This window comes from Talaromyces amestolkiae, assembly GCF_001896365.1.
Source record: "Talaromyces amestolkiae strain CIB chromosome Unknown scaffold14.1, whole genome shotgun sequence".
Classification (NCBI taxonomy): Eukaryota; Fungi; Ascomycota; class Eurotiomycetes; order Eurotiales; family Trichocomaceae; genus Talaromyces; species Talaromyces amestolkiae.
In genome coordinates, this window is record NW_024468050.1 from 826,820 (window position 1) to 849,816 (window position 22,997).

Sequence of the window (22,997 nt, forward strand, 5' to 3'; positions counted from 1 at the left end):
TGATTATACTCTGGATCCTTGGTTGCTATGCTTTATATGTAAGAACTGGAACCAGAGTGTCAGTTAAATTGGCTTTCACAATGACCTTTGTCTCTTGGTTTTCAAGTACCTGCTTGGTATAACCGGTGACCACGACCAAAACGAGTCTATCCAGAGTTGCCCTACAACAGCAGTGTATCGCTCAATTAAGAAACCAAGAGTGGCAATGCCGCCCAAGTCAAGGCTAAGCAGAGAGGACGTCGATTGGAATGTGGTTCGAGTGAGATGGTACGAATCGGGGAGTTCAGGTTGCTGTGCCACGATCCAGTCGCGCTGAAACATCAGGTCATTAGGAGGAATTCCAAGGGCTCCCTGATACCTCCATGAGCTAGCGACTGGTATTGACTCACACCTTCTGACGTCGTCCGTCCGATGTGTAGCGCCGTAATCACCAGGTATCTTCCACCCCCCACCGATAACAGGCACGCGCCTGGGGTGAAACACGAGATTGGACTCTGAGGCAGTTCTGGCTCGGCCGGGATGTTGGTGATTCGTTTGTGTTCGAGCTGTGGAATGTTCCAAAGAAGGTATGACCTCAGACGGCGAGTAACCAAGGGAATGCGATGTCTGACAATTCCGGGTGGAGAGTTTGGGTCTGGAATGTGGACGCAGCACTCCGATGGTGACAGGAATGTGGTTCGAGGGAAGCCGAAGGGGAATTCTCGAAGCGATGGCGATCGTGAATAAGACGAGGTAGTATTAAATAGCCGAGCGACCTCCGTGCCAGACCTCTGGAAAGTTCTTTGTCCCGACAATAGTGATCAGGCTACTTGTCAACTGCTACCCCGTGCTTTGTAGCCGATGGGGGAGACGCAATGAGCTGAGCACAATGAGTGACTGTACTTCTTCCAGAGTATGCACTAATCGAGATCGAGGGCGTCGAGAGGGGATGCGTTGATGCAGAGATGCGATGTTGTATACTATGGAGAGTGTATAGAGTGATGTCGTAGAAGTCGATCCGCTGTCAGAGATATTTTAGCAGAGACACGGAGCCAAAGATGGACGGTTATTGGACATGGGGCAGAAAGTCTAAGAGGAAGGTGACAGGTTGGTGTGGTTGGTGTGGTTGGGCTGGAAGGAGCGATGGGGGAGTTGGGTGAGGTAGCACCTTCCGCGCGAACGAACGCGACAGTCGCGCGTTGTTGTTGACATTTCGGGAAGCCCCACCGACTTTTTGTTAGTTTGTTTGGCTTGGCGTGTTCTATCTCTTCTATCTCTTCTTTATCTTCACTCTCCACCGAGACGATCGACTATCGATTACTTATCGATTGCCATCTCGACCTACGGATTACCTACTACGTCGTCAGTGGGGGTGATGACGATGTGGATGTGCGTCCTACATAGTATGTAGTGCGTAGCAGTGCTCGCTGTTTATCACCACATACTACGAAGTACACCGTAAACATACTGTTTACTACTACTATTCGCCACAAACAACAACACCAACAACAACAACAATAAACTGTGGCAAATCCCAATCTGGCAGCGACAATCCTCTTCCGGCAAGCGACCGTGTCCATCTCAAGTCGCTGACCATCACGTAGGTGATTGCTTTTGATTTGATCTATCTCCTGGTCGTGCCGAATTGCAATTTCTTGCACGTACCCCTGAATATGTACGTAGTGTAGTACCACTACCGTGGTTTCGTCGCCTATGAATCGTCGGACCATCCATCGTCAATAAAGAGCCAATAGTAGGCCGGGAGTCACCTGAGCGACACGCGCCAAGCTGTTGTTCGCTTTAGCTCGGAAGGAAGCCTCTGGCTCCTCCCGGCCCTATCCAGCTATCAGTACGCATCGCCTGCCCGTCTCACGGTGTTTTCCTCACCCTTGCATTCCTTCACCACCCCTTGATTACCACCACGCTGTTTGAAGCTCTGTTCATTTGCAAACTCGGCGCTCCATCCTTCAGAGCAAGAAAGGACGACAGCGACGAAGGAAGGGACCGTCAATAGTCCATCAAACTGCCAGCATCTATCACATGGCTTCCACCTGACTGACATCTACAATATCAGGATGCACTTGGAATATCGTGTCCTGAATATAGAATTTCAATAGAGCTTGCTTACGACATGCTGATCTGTCAATTTTCTCGCTTTTTCTGGTACCCTCTTACCTGGCCAGCAATATCGGTATCGGCTGTACTATCTAGTTAACATTGACCTGTTTCGGCCTACACCCCATTAAATCCAGTGCCTATCTTGGAATATACCTTCAATATTCAGCATTTATCACTGGCTGCATCTCAGGGCATACAAAGTACCATAAAAAAATGCGTGAAATCCTCCCCCCCCTTTTTTCCGCTCTTTCCACACTTCCCAACTAGACTGCTTAAATGCACTGTGAAACTAATTATTATTTTGTAACTGCTTATCTGATTTTTGAATATATTCATTCAATGGATATTTCAAATAGGGGAAAGGGGGGGGTTATTAACACCTTTTCCATCATTGATACCACTGTAGTGGAGATCAAAGATAAAGCCTCACAGGAGGGCACGCAGAGACAAACCCTCCACGAACCCGGATAACAAGCAATATGCTGCAGTCAAATCTGAAACGAGGCCTTGTCGACGCCACGAAACCCACTCGTCTTAGTTACGGATACGTAGTATGCACTCCGTACTACGCAGTACATAAGCACGTATTTGGTATATTTCGCTCAAGGGATGAAAAAATGCGCCACCTTTTGTCGTCTTTGTTCTCAATTACTACACAGCATCACACATGTTACATCCATTTAATTATTTGACGCTTGACCCTTATCCACCTCTTGAGATCCATTAAGTGGCCCATGCGAAATTGTACGTACATAGTGGGTGCATTGTCCGAAATCTAGTTGCCCTAATGTGGCCCCTTCATTCCGAAGCTCATCTTCAAGGATCTAGCTAAGTAACGTCTGAAACAGCCACATAGTTCTTATTGGCATCAATATCAGGGCACCTCCTAAAATCGACAGAAGTTTGTGCTTGGATTTCAGTCGGCCGTCTACCAGTAAACACGAATGCATTATATATATTGTGATCCAAAAGAGGAAATATACAAGAATATCGTTAAATCATATTTATAAGGAGAACGCATAAATTAATGACAAACATTGAATGAAACAAAAAAGACTATCAACCAGAACGCCGCTTTACGGCTCACAACTATAACGACAACTCTTCCAACTCTCTTCGTACACTACCCAAAATCTCCTCGGCCTTCAGCTGACTGACAAGTGTCTCGGGGCCAAAAACGCCAACATCAAGTTTTCCACCCCGAACGGCGGCTTCGATATCTATGCAATCCTGTTTGGAATAATATTGACGTTAAAATTGAGCAATCATATACTTCTAGAGCGGCCGAGACTGAGAGAGGGCAAATGGAGGGTTTATTTGGGCTTCAAGAATTGTGAAGCAAGGGATAAATATGTGTTGATGGAAAAAACGTACCATGTAAATTGCCTCCTTTTCGTCTTTGGCCTTGACCTGACCAGATCCGTCTGGCTCATGATCTCCACGTGTATTTTCAAATGGTGCTGGATGGTCGCCATGTGCGATATCACGAAGTTGTAAGGGGGTGAACCGGATATTGCTAGATGTTGCGGTAATTGCATTTGTGTTGTCCTCATTATTTACCGAATCTGGGAGTCGCAAGAAGTTGACGAATGTGTCGACACGGACACCGGTCCAGTCGCTGATCTCGAGTAGTGATGCTCCCGAGTGTTCCACACCGCTAATCTCATGGAGGTCTCTTTGGATTTGGTGAGCGCTTTCGATCAAACGTGAAGAGGACGGTGATGACCTGGAATTAGCAATGCGTAGTGGTACCATGTTTAGAGTGGGCGAGATCATTTCTTGTAGTCCCTCAAGAGGGAATCCTCTATTTGCCAAGTAGACCCCAATGACGGAATCGTTTGCCTTTGTATCCTCATCGCCTTCTGCGTCGTCTTTTCTTAATGCTTCTAACAGCAATTCAGAATGTACCTTTGCATATACTGCCATGAACAAAGACTGAAGGCTAAGGCCATGTTGCCGTGCAGCGCTTTCTATGGCCTCAACGTTCTCAATCAGGCCTGGCCGGTAGGCTTCAACTCTATTGACTCTAAACGAACCTTGATCAACCCTCGGCAAGAGCCGTTGTCGAGTCGAAGCAAGGTATCCCTTCCAGAAGTCCTCCCGCACTTCCAAAGGCGAAGATATATTTTGGTATGCTATGAACTTGGCAAAGTCCGCACCACTATTCACTTGTGTTTCCACCTCGCTGCATAATCTTTCAAGATAGTCAAGCAACAAGGGCAAACTGGCTGCATCATAAAGCGCATGGTGGATATGCAGGTTGATTACCACTCCTTGCCCACTTTCTGCCGCGTGCAAAGAGACAGGGCCTGTAGTGATAGACCGGGAAGGTGGATTCCGGAAATTAGGGTCTTGTTTTGTTTCGTGCCACTGAACTGGGTTCCCTATGTGCTTCCAAACAATCTGCGCCCAAGGCCTTTCTCTGATACCAGTGTCAATGAATGTAGTGCGCAAAAGAGGGAGCCGTTTGATCAGAAGCTCCCATGCTCGGCTTAATTGAGGTTTCGAGACTCTTTTAATCTCGTAATAAAAGCTGGCGTAGAATTGTCGCGAGTTCTGTGCGTTTCTTGCAAGACAATACATTTGTCCCGCAGTAACCGGTAGCGTACGCTCAATGTCATCTGCAGAGATTTTGTTCAATGATAAAAGCTTCTCGATCTCAAAATCACCCAATAATTGTTCCAAAGTAGCCTTTGTATCTCCGCTGGATATATCTTGCTGGGAGCTTTGGTTTTCCGACACTGCGACTACCGCCATGCCTGCAATGGATCCGGCTTTGAGCATTGCGCTGACTGGCAAGTTGACGGACTGCTTTCTCAACAATGAGCACACTTTAATTGCACTGATGCTGTCAAGACCTAAATGGAATAGTGTGCTGTCCTTGCTGATATTATCTTGAGGTACGCCTGACACAGTCGAAAGAACTTGTCTGATTTTCAACTCGTTTTCAGACCATGGTTGTGATTCATCCTGGTTTGCAAAGGTCTCTCTATGTTCTGAAGCTATCCCAGGTTCATTTCGATTGTCCGTGAAGAAAGCCCCTCCGCAAATACTCATTCCAGCATCGGCAAACTCAACTGTCGCATGCTGTGGCTCAGCTATTATCCACTGAAAAACTTGAGCTACACGATCAAGAATATTAGCTGCATCCTTCGTGCCGAATAGGTCGTCCCGAGCTGCAAGACGGCAAACCATGGACTCGCTCATGAGCTCCATTTCTACTGATAGTGGGTATCCCGTGTCGGCTGTTCCACTGATAGACTGATACAGGGGCCTCCTCAACGACGGCGATGAGGGCCGTTTCTGATAGATGAAAAGAGTGTCAAACAAACTACCAGCTGTAATTTCACCACTAGCTCTGCGAAGTGGGTAATGCTGATGCTCGATTAGCGCATTTAGAGAGCTCTGTATATACTTCAGCATTTCCAATCGAGTACCATGAAGTATAGACCGGAAGACGACGGTGTTCATTGTAGGAAACATGACCTCATCGGCATCTGTATGGCTTCGACCGGAAAGAACAAGTCCAAAGCCTACATCAAGGGCCTCGACAAAGCTTGCGAGAGCGACAGTCCAAGTCGTGACGCTTAATGCTTGCACTGTGACGCCATGGTCCCGGCAGAATTTCTTTATATCCTCGCTAGGTACATCAAAAGATGCTTCAGTTCGATGCAGTGTGGATTGGTTGCCGCCAGGGTATTTACCACCTGGGAATTTTCGTGGTTTGAATTCTTTTAGTGTTGCATACCAGAATTGTTTACTTTTATTTCCTGCTTCGTTGAGTATTGATTCCAAGACTGGTTCGTATGATGGACGAACCACATCCTCTCCGTAGTATGATCGCTCAACATCAGAATGCAAAAGGTCAAGCGACCAGCCATCGTAAAGCGCATGCGCCATAGCGAGAACAATGTAGCACTTGTCGCTTTTTCGGACTCCATAAATTTCAAGCTCGGAACGAGTACTATTGTAGATTGTCGACTGGACGAAATGATCTATCGAACGCTCTTCCAAATCAACGAAAGGAATTGCTTTCTGCTCATTCAGTGCGTGCACGACTTGGGCATATGAGCTGGAGACCTGGGGATCCTCGATCTCAATGAATGTTGTGCGTAGTAAATCATGAGCATTTATCACGGCTTTCCAAGAAGCAAGAAGTTTCGAAAAGTCTGTTCCTTCCATAACCTCGAAAACCTCAACGCCGTAATAACGCTGATACTCCGACGCGATCATCTCGGCAACCATTGATTCTTGAAGTGCTGTCAAAGGCAAGACCTTGACTGCATCTGCTGGTAATCTTCCGGCCTTTTCCAGACTGATCGTAATCTCTTCTTGGATTCGAGAAAGAGAAACCTGCGGTTTAACTCTCGAAGATATTGATAGTGTGGAAAGGGTCTCCAGCATCTTAGAAATAGTTTGCAATTTCATTATTGAGCTGACGGAGATATCAAATCCGCGGCTTTTTAGCCGCGAGGACAGCTTTATAGCATCAATGCTATCCAGACCTAATTCGAAGATAGACGTCGCTGAATTGATTGTGGCGACACCTACTCCTGCAAGATCTGCAACAACGTTACGAACCTCAATGGATGCTGGGTTCCAGTCAAACTCTGCAATGGTGGCATTGGAATCTTTACCTTTGTCTTGCAGAGAGATTCCTTGGGCTGAATTGATTTGGCTCGAAGGGATATCTGTCTCAGGAACAGCAGACAAGTAATTATTCCGGATATCCTTGCATATAAGCTGGAAAGTAGCCACGAGTGCTTTTACCGTATCTTCCGATACTGCGTGGCTTTGCGATGCCAAGGTCGCAGTTACAGAACCATTATTCTGCCTGACTTCCAAAGATAGAGGGAAATCAGCATTTGCAACCCCTGAATCGACTTCCGTCCAAATATCTTCTGATAAAGCCAGAGACGAATTACCATACTCCTTTTGGAACACAAACAATATCTCAAACAAAGGATTAACTGTTCCTCGTCTTGCCCATCTGTTGATATCCCGAAGAGGGGTGTGCTGAAAAGGAAGTACTGAGACATGATAGTGGTGGCATGATTTTATCAAGTCGGCTTTTGTCTTCAGATGATGGAAAGGTATGTAACTGGGTATAGTGTTGAAAAGTGGACCAACGACGGACTCTATACCAGGAAAATCGAGTGCCCTGCCGGAAACCACGATTCCTAAAGACGGAGTTCTCGAAAAGTGTTCGTGTAGCGTAAGAAGCCAGCACGCATGGAAAATAGCATTCTCGGTGACTTGTAGAGCACCTTTTATCTCTTCGAGACCAGAAACATGGAAATCATGAGTCAATGAAATCGTTTCAGATGCAGTATCTGCGACCACTGGGAACACTCGATCTTCTGGAACATTGACCAACTGTCCCTTCCAAAATTCTCTTGCCTTCAAGGACACTCGTAATGGACCGTAGGGCAGAATTTCTATGAAAGACGGTCCTTGTTTTGGGACTGTTTGTCCATGATATCTTAAAGAAACCTGTTCCAATAATAGCGGGAGACTGTTTCCATCGTACAAGGCGTGGAATATGTTTATATTCAGCAAGCTGCGGCTGGACGACCTGACAATGACCAAGCGCCATAGAGAATTGGTAAGATGGTTCAGGCTATTGCACCATGCTTGCCACTCATGATCAGCAATAGCTTCAAGTTCTTGCTCATTTGCGGCAGTCGCCTCGATCCATGGTAGCTGGTCATGCTTCAACACGATTTGAGTATATCCATCTGCTAGCGCAGCCAGGCGAAGTCGAAGCAATTGAACGCTCGCCTGAGTTTCAAACCATGCTTGCCGCATCTTGTCAATATCAGTTTCTGGCTTCAGTTCGAATCGGAACGAAGAACAGTAGAGATTTCGCGAGCTCTCCAGGAACCGCGCTATCATTCCCTCTTGCAGTGGCGTGCAGGGTGCAATGGCCTCGACGTCTTCAGGGCGCTTGCCAATTCTTTCTGCTGCAGTGACAGTATTTTCATAAACGAAAGCTTTGAGTTTTTGTTTACAGTCTTCGATTTCGCCATTCACTGCCGACGTCTTGGACACGTCCTTTTGCAAGGAAGTTGCAATTCCTGCAACCGTGGGGCCTTCATTTTAGGTCCATCAGTCAAGAGGTTCCTTAAAAAGAGAATGGATATACTTACTCCTCATGATTAGCGAAACTTGCGCATTCTGATACCCAGCATCTCTGAAATATTGAGCAAGTCCAATGACTGAAATTGAATCAAGGCCAACATCATATATGCTTGTATTGGGCGAAAATTCAGCTGGCTCAGTTCTAGCATACTCAGCAAGAACCCGTATCACATCTTGAATCTCCTTTTCAGCCATCGATTTCTTTTCGCTGGTCAGTGAACTCAAGCTCTGTAGCTGTTCCGAAGACAGTTCCGCGAACAAAGTCTTTAGGGCCTTTGCATCGACTTTGTTGTTCGGGGTTAAAGGCAAGAATAGAACAGGAATGATATGAGTTGGTACCATATATCCAGGAAGCCTATTTTGAGCTGCCTTCTTGATACACGTGAGAAACTCCCTGACGTATTCGTCTCGGATAATCTCTAGTAAATTGGCTGAACTATTCCGAACCCCTTTCCTCGAGACAAATGCTACAAGTTGCTCCTTCTGCTGGCTTGGATGTTTTGTGACAAGAGTTGTCACCTCTGATACGTCATCAGAAGCTTCCTGAATCACGGAGTTGATTTCTCCAAGCTCAAGCCGTTGTCCTCGAAGTTTAACTTGATCATCAATTCGGCCATTGAATTGAAAACTGCCATCATGCAATATCCTGACGAGATCTCCTGTACGATAGAACCGTTCTCGTTGGGAGGCATCCAGATATTGGAATCTTTCCTGGGTCAGCTCTGGGCGGTTGAGGTAGCCTCGACCTACCAAAGCTCCAGATACACACAATTCACCCATACATCCCCGCAAGACGGGAATAGTTGTGCCTGGCTGAAAGACGTATGAGCCCACATTATCAAATTGAGGTCCAATATTAGATGATTTGCTACTTTCGTCCATCCTTGGAAGCATGGTACAGCCAATGGTGACCTCGGTCGGCCCATAGCCGTTGTAAATAACCCTATGTTTTCCCCATGCATCGAGGATCTCCTGTTTGAGGGCTTCTCCACCTGTAATAAAAACTCCTTTGCAGAGTGATGGAACTTCTTCGGGTGTGACCAGCTTAGCAAGGCTTGGTGTCAGGTCTATATGGGTGATTTGAAGACGGTTGATAGTATCGGGCAAATCCTGGAACAAGACATCACGAGGGCAAGATACGACGCATATTCCCACACTCCAGCTCCAGTATTGCTCAAGGACACTAACGTCAAAATGAAAAGATGCAAATTGTAGCCATTTCGAATCATCATTCCAGTTCGGACTGAATAATCTTGTAAAGGCTTGCATCGCTTGTATCGCGTTCTCGTGTGTTATTTCACAGCCTTTAGGCGTTCCGGTTGTTCCTGATGTATACAAGCAATAACATGTATCCTGAGGGTCGATTGCTCTGGATAGAATTGGAGACTCTGATGAGATGCTGTCTAATAGACCGGAAGTGTCCATCGCAATCACTTCAGCTCCGGTTAATCGTCGTAATTCATCGTACCTGTCTGAAGCACATAATACGGTTTTGGCACCGGAGTCGTCAATAATGAATTGCTTCCTGGCAAGCGGCGCGGTGGGATCGAGGGCTACATATGCATGACCACTTTTCAGAATCCCAAGGATAGAGAAGTAAGCCTCGGGGCATTTATCGAAACATATCCCAATGAGACTGCCTTCCCTAGAGTGACCCGATCGCAAGAGTCTTGCAACCTTGTTACCCATTTGGTTGAGTTCGAGATATGTCCATGACTGCTTTGTGATCTCATGTGAAGTAACACCCGAAGCAAACTCAAGGGCGAGCTTGCGTGGTGTCTCTAACGCGGTTTTCTCGACAAATTCGTGCAATAGGGAAACTGGAGAGGGGATAAACGGCTCTTTAGCAGGCGTAACTGAGAGTAATTCAGATTGTACCTCAGGTATCATTGTACAGTCCGAGTCTTCGGAGAAAAGACTATCCAAAAGGAGACGGTCCAATTGTCTGAGGATAAGACTAGCCTGTGGTGGTGGGATAACATCGTTTCTGCAGGTCAGCCGTAGCAATAATTGTTCTCCCTGAGGAATCATTTCTACAGATATAGGATACTGCCAAGGTGTTAGAGGAGTCACTGACAAAAGAGGAAAATATGTATAGTAACTTACATCAACTCTAGCATCATCATCCACGATGTCCCACAATTGCCCCTTAGTTTCTTTATGGGACATTTTCTGATAGACAAACAGCGTATCAAAGAGAAAACCTTCTCGTTGAAAAGATTTCCGAATTCTCGACAGTGGCGTCAATTGATATTTCACTAATAAAGCGTTCGTTTTCATAATTGATGAAATGAGCTCTCTGTTGCTCTTTTGAACACGACATTGGAAAGGCACTGTAACCAAGCACGGGAATACTGCCCCTTCAGCATTGTTTTGTATATCACGACCAGAAAGAACAACTCCAAACGAGACGTTGGTCTCGCCAGTATAATTCGCCAACAGTCTGGAATATGCCGCTTGCCCTGCTGCCTGTAAAGACACACCGAGGGCTTTGCATTTTTCGCTGATTGCCGTAAGTGACTTTGATGCCACTTGACTGCTCACGGTCAGGTCACGATTTCGAACATTGAAAGGAGTCAAGTTTGGAAATCTGGTGACTTGATACTCCGAGCCGACTGTGCTCCAGAATGATTCTGCTTCGGAGCTGATTGACGATGCCGCTGTGAGTATATGTCCCAAAATTGGATTGATAGATAACGGCGGCGAGAGTTGGGACCCCTTGTATAGATGGGCAACATCAGTGAGTATTAAATCTAGGGATTGGGCATCATAGATAGCATGCATAGCCGTGAACTCAAAATCGATATTCGCTGGTGAATGACGCAGAGTGACCTGCCATTGTGGCAGATGCAGCTTCTCAAAAAGTGACCTTCGTAGTTTATGCTTATCCTCTTTCGATGGCGTAGTACTGCCTTCAACCCACGGAAGGTTTGCATATTTCGCGGTATATGTTACCATCGCAAATGGAGATTTCGGGTCGTTAAGACGGACAAATCCAGTTCGCAGCATTTCATGACGAGCCATGGCCTTTGACCACGCATCTTGCAATAGATGAATTTCTACATCCTCCTTGACTCTAAGTACCAGGCGGTTGCAGTAAAGGTCACCGTTCGATTTGATAAAGTCAGCCAGCATACCCAACTGTGCAGGGCTACACGGTCGTATTGATTCAACGTCCGTGTCTTCGAGATCCAAACTGTTCAAAACATAATCTTTGTGCTCTGATTGGAAAGAATCAAATTCGAAAGTTTTAAGTAATGCTTCGCTCGTAGGTTCCGTGAGTAGCTTTGCAATCTGACTCATACCCGGATTCTGTATGGTTATTGTTTAGTATCGGCCTCGAAAGTATTATCACAGTAGCTTACCTCGAGAATATCTGCAGCTGATACTGCATAACCCTTGTCTTTCAACATCCTCGAAATCTGTACGGCATTTATACTGTCAAGTCCCAGCTGAAATATGGTTGTATCATGTCTAATAGTCTGTGGCTCGTATCTTGATAATTCAGACATGACCTCTCTGACTAGATTCTCCTTATCAGTGAGTTCCACGTAACCCTTCGTTAGAGTTGATGAAGCTTGCGTGTGAATCGAATCGTTGACCAAATTCTCCCTAGCCATCAGCGCAATTGACGGCAGTCCATGGTTTCCTGTACCCTCAGAAGTTCTGGCAAGCGGGTAATCAATCGTATGGATCACCGTATCAATGAAGTCTTTCATGATTACTTGAGCATCTTCATGTGATACCTGGGCAGTATCAGTGTGAAGGAGAATGGAAATGGTGTCAAGCGATGTAGATGGCACAATCTCAAGGATGACCGGAAAATCCATTTCACCTTCTTCTGACACCACTTCCCATAGCCGAGAGTCTAGTTCAGCAGCAGGACGCTGAAACAAGACAATAGAGTCAAAAAGAGATCGCCCATATTTAGAAAACTTCTTCTGTATTTGTCTTAAAGATGTATGCTGGTGCGCCAGTATATCCGCATTGGCTTCCTGTGCGGCCTTGATGACATCGGTGTTTAGTGCTTTCGGGGGCACTTTGACACGTATAGGAAGCACGTTGAAGCATGGTCCGATGATGGTTTCCACACCATCTAAGAGTGCTGTTCTGCCACTAAAAACAGTACCAAAACATACGTTGGGAGATTGTAGGTAAGCTGATAAAAGTTGTGCCCACGAGGCTTGAAACACACTCAACGGTGTTGCAGATAAACTATTGCATCCTGTCTCGAAATCTGTGAGAGAAATTTCAAGTACTTGTCTAGTTGTCCGTATCTGGGACACCTCATCGCTGTTGGGTAGTGCTCCCTGGCCGCATAGATGTGAAGAAGCCATGCCGCTTAAGTAGCTGGACCAAAATGACTCGTCGAGACCTCGGTATACTGTGATGTAATCGACAAACTCGTGGAATTGGATGGTAGGTGATAACGGTTTTCCCTCATAAGCATTCTCCATTTCCTTGAAGAGCAGAGACATTGCTTCACCATCATGTATTGCATGGTGAAGAGAAAAGAGTAGCATTTTTTGTCCCGTTTCAACGTCAGTTATAAGCGTCAGAGCATATGGAACCTTGTGCTTCTCGTCATTTTGTTGTGCAAGATTCGACTTCTGCTTGCTTATTTCGAGATTCACACTTGTTGTCTTCAGTTCTGAGAAGGGTAGCGAGATGTCCTCGATTATGACTTGCGCGAATGAGAACCTTGCATCCTTAGTAGCAACAAAACATGTGCGTAGTATATCATGCCTTGTTACCATTTGTTGCCAGACCTCACGAAGCTTCTCGACTTCTCCATAGAAATCAAACAATATATGATTCCAATAAGCATTCTTGCCATGAGAAACTGTTCGGGATAGCATTGCTTCCTGTAGAGCAGTACATGGGATGACCAATTGAACTCTATGGCCGGCACCTTCAAAGTCATCTTTGATCTCTTGAATCGCCTTGACGTCCAACCCATCTATGCCATTACTTTCTGCAATGGAGTTCGATGATTTTGAGAGGCTCTGATAATCTGTTGTTTTTGCAACCATTCTCGAAAGCTGTCCAACTGAACTATGGCGTAATATTAGCGAGACATCAACCTGACCATATCCTGAATTTCTAAGCTTCTTTGCCACGTATATGGCGGATATTGAGTCAAGGCCAATACTAAACAAGGAGGTGTTGACTCTGATCTGTTCCAAGGGTGTATGAGTTGCTTCAGAGATGATTTGGGCAATTTCCTGCTCAGTAGGACTTAGAACGTTCGTAGCGGATAACCCTTGCTCACGCGAGTAGCTTTGAAGATTGTTCGGAGTCAATGTACTAAACATTTCCGTGAGTTTTCTGACATTGATCTTTTTCACGGTTGTCATTGGGATCACGTCCAAAGGAATCAGGGCCGAAGGAATCATGTAAGGTGGTAAATTAGCGGACAAGTCTTTAAAAATAGCATCTATCAAACCGGCTTGCTGATCATCACCCTCACCTTCACCTGAACTAAGGCGCCGTGCAACGAAAAAGGATATAAGCTGTTGCTGTTGACCTCGATCCTTGTCGCCAACTATCATTGAGGTACAGTCTTGAACCAGGGTGTTACGCAAGATCGTGCTATTGATCTCGCCCAACTCAATCCGCTGGCCACGCAGTTTGACTTGGTCATCTCGACGGCCCGTAAACATCAATGACCCGTCCGCCAATAGTCGTCCAAAGTCTCCGGATCGATACAAACGGCCGAACTTTGGATGCTCGATGAACCTTTCTTTTGTCAAACTAGCTTGCTTGATATATTCCCGACCCTGGAACTGTGGTTAACTACCATGATTTCACTCAATTGAAAGATACAAGCATGATCTTACGACTTGGTCGCCACCAAAACAAAATTCACCAACACTTCCTTTGGGTAGAAGGGTAAAGACAGGACTATCAGAGATGACGAAAGCAGAGGTATTTTTGAATGGCTTGCCTATGTTTCTCAAGTCATCAAGCTGGGTGACTTTGGGTTTGACAGTACAGATATTGGTAGTCTCGCATGGACCGTAGCCTGAGAAGTGATTAGACCTAAAGCACTTCGACGATTTGGTTTCTCATATTGAAATTACCTTGGTACAACCCTTTGTCTGCCCATTCGCGGTGAACTTTTGCCGTCAACCCTTCACCAGCTGTGACTAGAAATCTAACTTCTGGTACATTTTCTTGGCGGATCAAGGCGGCTACAGTCGGGGTGAGACTCAGATGTGTAATGTGCATATTTCTGATGACGGCTTCAATGTCACGGAACATTATATCATTTATTGCTGAGCAGAGGGTCATCCCAGTATTCCATGCGAAGAAAATTTCGAAAACCGATACTTAACTTTGTCAGTGAGCTTCCTAATCAGGATTTCAAAATTCAACTTACCGTCAAAAGCTTGTGAGCACGCTTGAAGAACCTTCGAGTTTGGACCGGTAGGATATATCTCGGCAAGTGTCGCAATATTGCTCTGGAGGTTGTGGTGAGTGATGACAACTCCTTTAGGCTTTCCGGTACTTCCAGACGTATAGACTACATATGAAATATCAGAGGCGTGGTGAGTTGTGATAACATTCTCTCCGGAATACTGCTTCATGTCAACACTGCTCAAGTCCAAAGTAGAAAGCCAATTCATAGATTGTAGCTCCGCGAGAAGACTTGTATCAATAATACTTGTCTTGGGATTCGTCTCATCCAGAATAGCACGGATTCTTTCGATAGGAGTCACTGGCGTTAAGGGCACGTAACCTGCACCAATCTTTATGACCGCTAATATTGCAATATACAGCTCAATGGATTTGTCCAATATTATAGCAACAAGGTCCCCATTTGAAATGCCACGGCTGAGGAGATAGCGGGCAAGACGATTGCTTTGAGAATTAAGTTCACTATAAGATAGAGCGTTCGAAATTATAGAGCCAGTATCTGGGTCGAATGTAGAAACAAACTCAATGGCAATTCGGGTAGGATAGTTGATCGCAGTCTGCTCAAGATGATATGCCAAATGTGGAAGGTTCTCTAGATGTGCAAAGTTGCTGTTCTCAATGGATAAAACAGTAGAAGGTAGCTGAATATTGATCGAACTGAGCAATGCTTTAGGGGAGCGAACAAATATATCAGTAATTGCTTCGATCTGCTCTAGTAGAAGATGTACTTGAGCTTCAGGGAAGATCGACTTGTCAAAAATGGCAGCAGCTTTTATCTGCCCGTTCGTTGGCTGTAGTTCAACGGTCAGTGGGAATTCCAGATAGTCTGCAGCTGCGACTTGTTCGAAAAAGGTCCATGAGCTGGAAGATGCTCCAAGGGTTTCCTGCCAAACAACTATACAGTCAAACAGCCTGCTGCTACTTTCGATCGCGGCAGCTTTCTTGATTTCACGTAGTGACAAATTTCCGTACTCTAGGGCTTTTCGATTGTCCCTATGAATGACAGATAGCAGATCAGCGACTGTCCTGACCCATGAGAGATTGACCCGATTCGGTAAGACGTGGAGACATGGTCCGACTATTGATTCAATCCCTTCAATTGGTATCGTTCTACCTGAGAAGACAGTACCGAAGATCACGTCCTGTGTATCGAGATAGCATGAAAGAATATATGCAAGCGATGATTGAAAGAACGTTTGTCGACTGATTGACAATGCCTGGGCCTGAGTTTCGAGATCCGTTGAGGAGATTTTCATGATCCGGGTAACCTTCTTGCTTCCTCTTGAGACGCCGTGTCGGCCGTGAAAGTTTGGAAAGTTTGCTGGAGTTACATTCTGCAGGTAAGACACCCAGTATGATCTTGATCTTGAAGCCGCATCTGACGAAGCCGTTGTCATGGAATGCTTCACTATTGCGGAGTACGGTGTTCGGCTGATCAAGGGCTTCTGAGAAATGAGTGCCTGAAGGTCGTCAAGCAGGAGTTCCCATGACCAGCCATCATAGATTGCATGATGGAGGTGTAGCAAAGCTCGAACCGATGACTTATTCTGGATCAATTGGACCTTAAATGGGATCATAAGGTTGGAGTCATTACTCATACCCCATTCATAGTCAAAACATGTCGTGTCTTGAAAGTAGTCTGTCAAAGTATCCCTATTCCATACAACTTGACAGAAAGGATGATCAGGTACATCAAGTAACAAGAACGCCGATCTCAACATGCCATTGTGTTCTATAAGCTTACTGAATGCGGCTTTTATTTCGTACAGCTCAACGCCACATGAAAACTTCAGCTCAACCCAGTTGCAATAGGCTTTACTGTCTCGAAGTGATTCCGAAAGCATAGCCACTTGAACATCGCTACATAATTCCACGCTCTCGGCTCGAGACGCCAGCCCCTCTGATCTGAGTACAGAAAGTCCTGCCTCCACGACAGGTTGCAATATGTTGTCAATAGCGCGAAAATTCGGCTCTGGTAATTGTCGAACGTTTTGAGCAAGATCCCATATATCACTCACGGAGTCGGCAGAAACAAGTGTACCGACGTCCAAATTGATTCCAACCTCTCGTAGCTTGGCAGCCAGTTTGATGCCTTTCAAGGAGTCTAGCCCTGCAGCCGAAAGGCTATCATCTGACGTACCGACTACGCTCTTGACGATCCCGGCAATTTTCTCCTCCAACGGATCTCGAAAAGACCTGCTTATCTCCGCAAATGTATCTTTTTGCCGGGTGAGATACTCGGCTTCCAGAGCCTTCCTATTTACCTTTCCAGATTCAAGACGTGGGAATTCATCAACAGCCAGAAAGTCTCTGGGGACCATATAAACAGGAAGTTTGCTTCGGCAAAATTGTTTGACATCATTGATTTGGAGAGCGCCATCATCGGTAATGATCCATGCAAGCAATATTCCACTGACAACCCCTACAACAGCACTTCGTATTCCTGAAGCCATAGAAACAACACTTTCAATTTCTCCAAGCTCCACGCGCTGGCCTCGTAATTTAATCTGCCCTGTAGACACACGACCGAAACATTCAATTTCCCCATTGGGCAGCAACCGTGCTTTGTCCCCCGTTCGATATAGCCGACCATATCTCTTGCTGCGTATGAAAGCCTTGGAGTTCTCTGTAGGACGATTGATATAACCAATGGCTAGTTGTGGCCCGCCCACGACCAATTCTCCAATCTGACCTATAGGCAATATCACAGGCTCCAATGAACCTTGTAGCGAGCCCTCCAACGAAACCACAAAGGCTGAGACAGTCCTTAAAGGGCGGCCAATGAGGCTGACTCTCGATTCTGAGTGAAAGTTCGGTGCAGCTGTACAGTGGATCGTCGCCTCAGTCGGGCCATACATTCCATGGAGTATGCCCTCCTGCATTGTCGAGGTGCCAAATTCTTCCACCACCCGTTTCGTTAGCATTTCACCTATCGTAAGCAGAACCTTGAGAGATGGCACGCTCTGACGACTGCGCAAAAGCTCTCCAGCGACAGTCGGTGTTAGTTCAGCGGCATCAACTTGCATCTCTGTAATAATCTGAGGTAGGTCTAAAAGCATGTTGCTTCGCTCTGATCCAATGAGTGTGGCCCCTTTAAACCAAGGAAAGAAAACCTCGAAAACCGATACATCAAACGTTGGTGAAGCGAATTGAAGAAACCTCCTGAAAGGCGGAATAATGGTATCATGCGCTAGTAGTGACTGTGTAGCCGCTCGATGCGATAGAGCCACGCCTTTCGGTCTGCCCGTTGAACCAGAAGTGTACATGACATAGGCGACATCCTCAGGTGAGAGACTAGGCTCTTGCCAGAAGAGAGGAGGTTGCAGAACATCTTTATTTACCAAGAGAAGTGGAGTATCTGCTGCTCTGCCGACTCTGTCTTCATATGTGCTGTGGGTGATTATCACATCTGCTGAGACATCTTTTAAGATAAAGCGAATGCGGTCTTCGGGTGCATCAGTGCTCAGCGGACAAAATGCTGCACCAGCTTTCAAAACAGCCAACCATGCAATATACAGTTCGACTGACTGGGGAAGGAGCACCGGAACCACTCGACCTATGGGAGATGGGCGTGAAGAGTCAAATTTTTGGGTTAGGCTTTGCGCTAACTGGGTTGAGAGGCTGTCCAATTCATGGAACGATAGTTTCTGAACGGAATGATCAACGTTGAGAAACTCCAAGGCTGGAGAGTTTAGTTGTCCGTGATGAAAAGCCAGTTGATGGAGGAATGAAGGACCTGGCAACTCATATGGTTCTGGGTTGGCGATAGATAGCCTCAATTCCTCATTAGAGCTCGTATCCGAGACCACAAGCCCAGTATAATTTTTCAGGCAGTCTGCGAATTGCAGTCCGATCTCTTGCAGATGACCAGGTAAGATGCCAACCTGTGATCGCAAAGCACCAATGCCTGTCGTGAGGTTGACATCAATAGATAGTGAACACTTGCCTAGCGTACGGCCTGTGGCTGCTTTCAAGAGATCATCTACACCTTGCCCGGTGATAGTTATGGCTGTATATGAAGTGCCTTCGGCTTGCCCTGTTTGGTCCAACGGGATCGGAGCAAAATTCCTTTGACCGAGGTTCGCCCTGACTGTGCGCTGGTTCAGCACGAAAACAGGTTCCTCCTCACCCGTATAAGCATGGAGAAGCGCCGCCCATGATATTCCCAAGGCCTCGAATGAGATACTTTGTTCTTTGATAGTGCAGCACCATGCGACCTCTGTCGCTGTGGAATCGTCCCCCGTTGTTGGATAAATATTTGGAAACTGGGTTGGTGTGTTATCCATGATGGCGAGAGCTCTGATGCGAGCTGGATCATGACAGCTCCGGTGTTGGTGTCTATGACTTTTACCGTCGACTGTTGTATGTCATGATTGAAGCGTGATGGTGTATGTATATCACTTTATTCCACCGAGGGCGCCAGGGAAGAAGCTATCCCCACTGAGGGGCAGTGAGCAGTGAACAGTCAGATGTTTGACAGGAGTGAGTAATGATTATGGGAAGTAGTTTGTTGAGGTAGACGACTGGATCATTAAAACATACACAATACACGATACGCGATAATTACATACTTATTTACCAAGGAAATACCAAGTTGTTACGACATCATCGAGAACGGTTGTCGGAAAAGGAAGGAAGCACCCGGACCGTGTCATCATCAACTTTTCTCCCACACGGAAGGCGCGACTACCCAAGGTAACCAAATTACCTGAGGAAAGTACGTAATTACGAAAAACCCATCAACACAACTAAAACAAGCTCAGAACTCTCGACCTTGGTCTGTCAAGTTTCGACTACAACTTCCTCCTTGGCCTTGGTTCCGTGGTGTGGATATCAAGTCGAAAGTGGAGTCAACAACGGTACAGCTTCAATACGTACGTCTATACCTGATTGCTACGTAGCTTGCGCAATCCCTGTCCCCGTTGTCAGAGGCCGAGGGGCTAAATTAACGCCGTGAGTAGGATTGATGATGGTGGGCGTGTACTAGCAGAAAGTCATCAACGCCGTCGATGAACGCAGAGTTTCCTTCCAATGATACATCCCACTTAGTGTGAATCACATTGATATTCGAGTTGACCAGCCTCCAGTTAAACCCGAGACGCTCGGTCTCGGATATACATACTTTTTCGATCGGCAAGTCGGGCGAATGACCTCGATGGATACCATAGAAGTGGTGTGGTAGGAGGGGTACTGCATTTGCCTTCAGATCGATGAACAAAATCGAGGGATGGATCGCACATTAGCACTGACCCTCTGGTCCCTCATTTAGGCCGCCCTACCAGATAGTCAGGCTACCTAAAGGGAATTAAGCTCGGGGACGATCCGAATTTCGTCATTACTCAATTCGATCTCCGTCAAAAAGTTACTTACCGATACTTTGCCTCAGTAGTCAATTTGAATACCCTACCTTGCAGTTTGACATTAGGGCATGATATATCACGAGGCCAGTCAGTGAATATTCAAAGTATTTTTCAACATAGTATACACAGGGTTGACTTTCTAGAATATGTAAGTTTCCCTACCAGTCGACCCTCGGTACTTGATACTAAGACTAGCGGGGTGCAGGTACACAGAACGATAGCTACTAGAATTTTCAGCCAGATTTAAGCTACTCACTCTCAACAACGAGACGATACAAGATCAATATGCCATCTTCGTCCTCAAAATCCGGTCATAGTGAATCTTATGACCTGGTCTGCGTGGGATTCGGGCCAGCTTCTCTAGCAATTGCCATCGCATTACACGATGCTTTAGAAGGTGCAATTCAGAGAAAACACTACAAGAAACTCAAAATTTGCTTTCTAGAAAAACAGCAGCAATTTGCATGGCATGCCGGTATGATGGTCCCCGGATCCAAGATGCAAATATCATTCATCAAAGATCTAGCCACGGTCCGTGATCCACGGAGTGAGTTTACATTCTTGAACTACTTGAAAAGCCAGGGAAGGCTTGTGGACTTCACGAATCTAGGAACCTTTTTGCCGTCACGGTTGGAGTTTGGGGACTATATGCGCTGGTGTGCCAGTCGTTTTGTGGATATTGTGGCGTACGGTCAGGAGGTGTTGGAAGTTACAGAAGCTGCCTCTGGAACTGGTTCATCTGGAAAGATCGAATCCTTTATCGTCAAGTCAAGAGACGTCAAATCTGGTCAGGTAATTTCGCGGCAGGCCAAAAATGTGATAATTGCGGTTGGAGGGAAGCCTAGGATCCCGCCAGGTATTCCTCATCATCCACGAGTTCTGCACTCGTCCAATTACTGTACGAGAATCCTCGACGTGCTGAGAGATACTTCAAAACCGTATCACGTTGCAGTTTTGGGAAGCGGGCAGAGCGCAGCGGAGATCTTCCATGATCTATATCAACGGTATCCGAATGCGAAGACGACACTGATAATGAGGGATTCCGCTCTGCGACCAAGTGACGATTCACCTTTGTAAGCTAGCCTCTACTCCTCCAACTGATCTGTTCTATCTACTGATCATGTACTTGCAGTGTAAATGAGATTTTCAATCCGGAAAGAATTGACGCGTTTTACGCTACCACCGACGAGGAGCGCCAAAAGTCAATCAGCTCTGACCGTGCGACAAACTATGGTGTGGTTCGAATGGAGCTCATCGAGCAGATATACCACGATATGTATATGCAAAAGGTCAAGAGCAAAGACCAGAACGATTGGCAGCGAGTCGTTCTTCCACGAAGAGAAATTGTACATATCGACCAGTCGGCTCCGGATGGCCGGCTCGTAGTTCATATCCGCTCGATTCAAAATCGGGCCAACACCACAGAAGAGGAAGTCCTGTATCTAGACGCTTTGATCGTTGCAACAGGTTACACACGAAGTACGCACGAGGAACTGTGCGCTTCGATTGAGCACCTCAAGCCGTCATATGCAGGTACGGATCCGGAAGTGAGCAGCTGGAAAGTGAATCGCGATTATAGCCTGGCCCTAGACCGCGACAAAGTCGGCTCGGGCACTAATATTTGGCTCCAAGGTTGCAACGAAAGCACTCATGGAATCAGTGACAGTTTGCTTTCCGTGCTGGCTACACGAAGTGGGGAGATGGTGGAATCGATATTTGGTGATTACCTCAATGGGTTAAGGACTGCTGGCAGTGGAAAGAGCGGTGTTCGTTCCATGTTATAGCCTTTGCATCGTGTCATATAGCGTAGACCTTTTCCTTTCGCGAAGCATGAAGCATGAGTATGGATCTCGGGGCGTTAGGACAACGAAATGAGACATGATCCCGGTTCTACCGGCTCAATCCTGAGCAACCTGAAGTAGGTGGGAAATCACAACAATCAGCTAGCTATATATGGCAGTGACTACGTACGTAGCACGCACTACTGTTAGACGCCTCCACATGAACCGGCAATCCTCGTGTTATCTGATCAAATCCACAAATCATTTGTCCTCTTCGTTTCATTCTGAGTGCTTGAAAATTTTTATCAGATGATCAGATAACAATCCAAGTGGATTTGCTCCACCTCAATTTTCATGCCGTACACGATGATGTTGACGCCGATAAACGGCCTCGTCTACGGAGTATGTAGGAAATGCATGACAGCCACGTTTGAAATTCTCCGATTACGCTTCTTCCTTTTCCACTTTCCTATAATTCAGTGCATCAATCCGTATTTCACTAGATAAGGTTGATCCGATGACTCGCAAATTATGCGAGTACGAATATTCAGTACGCACTAGTACGAAGTTACAAACTGTATACACCATTTGTACACAAATCAGATGGCTTGAAAGAGAAAAATCTTTCCATTTGATTAAACATTAGGCACATGCCCAATTTGGCACATAACGCGATTGCCGCTGGAATTTAACGACGTGCCTGTTCTAGCCGATCGACTATACCCGGCGAGACAGACGAATCGGAGGTAGAAAGACCGTAAGGAATGTGCACTCGCACGTGGTTAACAGTCAAAATACGGCATATATTCAAGGCTGCGCAGGATGCATCCTTGCGCTAAGAACACGCAAGCAAGTGCCTGTCCACAAAAACATTGAATTCAGCGAAGAGTACAAAAAAGAATGATCCCCCGACGCAAAATATCCGCGGGCCTCTCGGTGGCATTACTATCACAGTCGAGCGTGATTAACCAACTACCCCTTCAGGGATTTGGCTGTGAAAATCGCAAAAATTTAATACCACAAGCCAGACTCTTTGAGCCACATACTTTACATCTAGCGTACCAATTGACGTACAAATTAGTACACAGATTCGCATGCGATTTGGCATAGATACTAGCGAATTGATGTAAAAATTGGCAAATAGAACGGCATACAAAATTGCATGCCATGTATAGCGATTGACAAGGTCTCTAACTAG

General features: G+C 46.1%; 2 protein-coding genes across 2 annotated transcripts; one reads left to right on the forward strand and one right to left on the reverse strand.

Annotated features, from left to right (window-relative positions):
- Positions 1–3,186: 3,186 nt before the first annotated feature.
- On the reverse strand, positions 3,187–18,944 carry BHQ10_007222 (uncharacterized protein; the record flags this gene model as incomplete). The annotated part of the gene is made up of 8 exons (XM_040879895.1): positions 3,187–3,327; positions 3,472–8,189; positions 8,247–10,225; positions 10,586–11,550; positions 11,604–14,018; positions 14,079–14,263; positions 14,322–14,570; positions 14,621–18,944. 8 exons carry the CDS (start codon positions 18,942–18,944, stop codon positions 3,187–3,189), a joined length of 14,976 nt encoding a protein of 4,991 aa, XP_040735726.1.
- A 1,359-nt stretch (positions 18,945–20,303) lies between these two features.
- BHQ10_007223 (uncharacterized protein) lies at positions 20,304–21,802 on the forward strand (the record flags this gene model as incomplete). The annotated part of the gene is made up of 2 exons (XM_040879896.1): positions 20,304–21,091; positions 21,151–21,802. The coding sequence occupies 2 exons, from the start codon at positions 20,304–20,306 to the stop codon at positions 21,800–21,802; spliced, it is 1,440 nt and encodes a 479-aa protein (XP_040735727.1).
- Between the last annotated feature and the right edge of the window lie 1,195 nt (positions 21,803–22,997).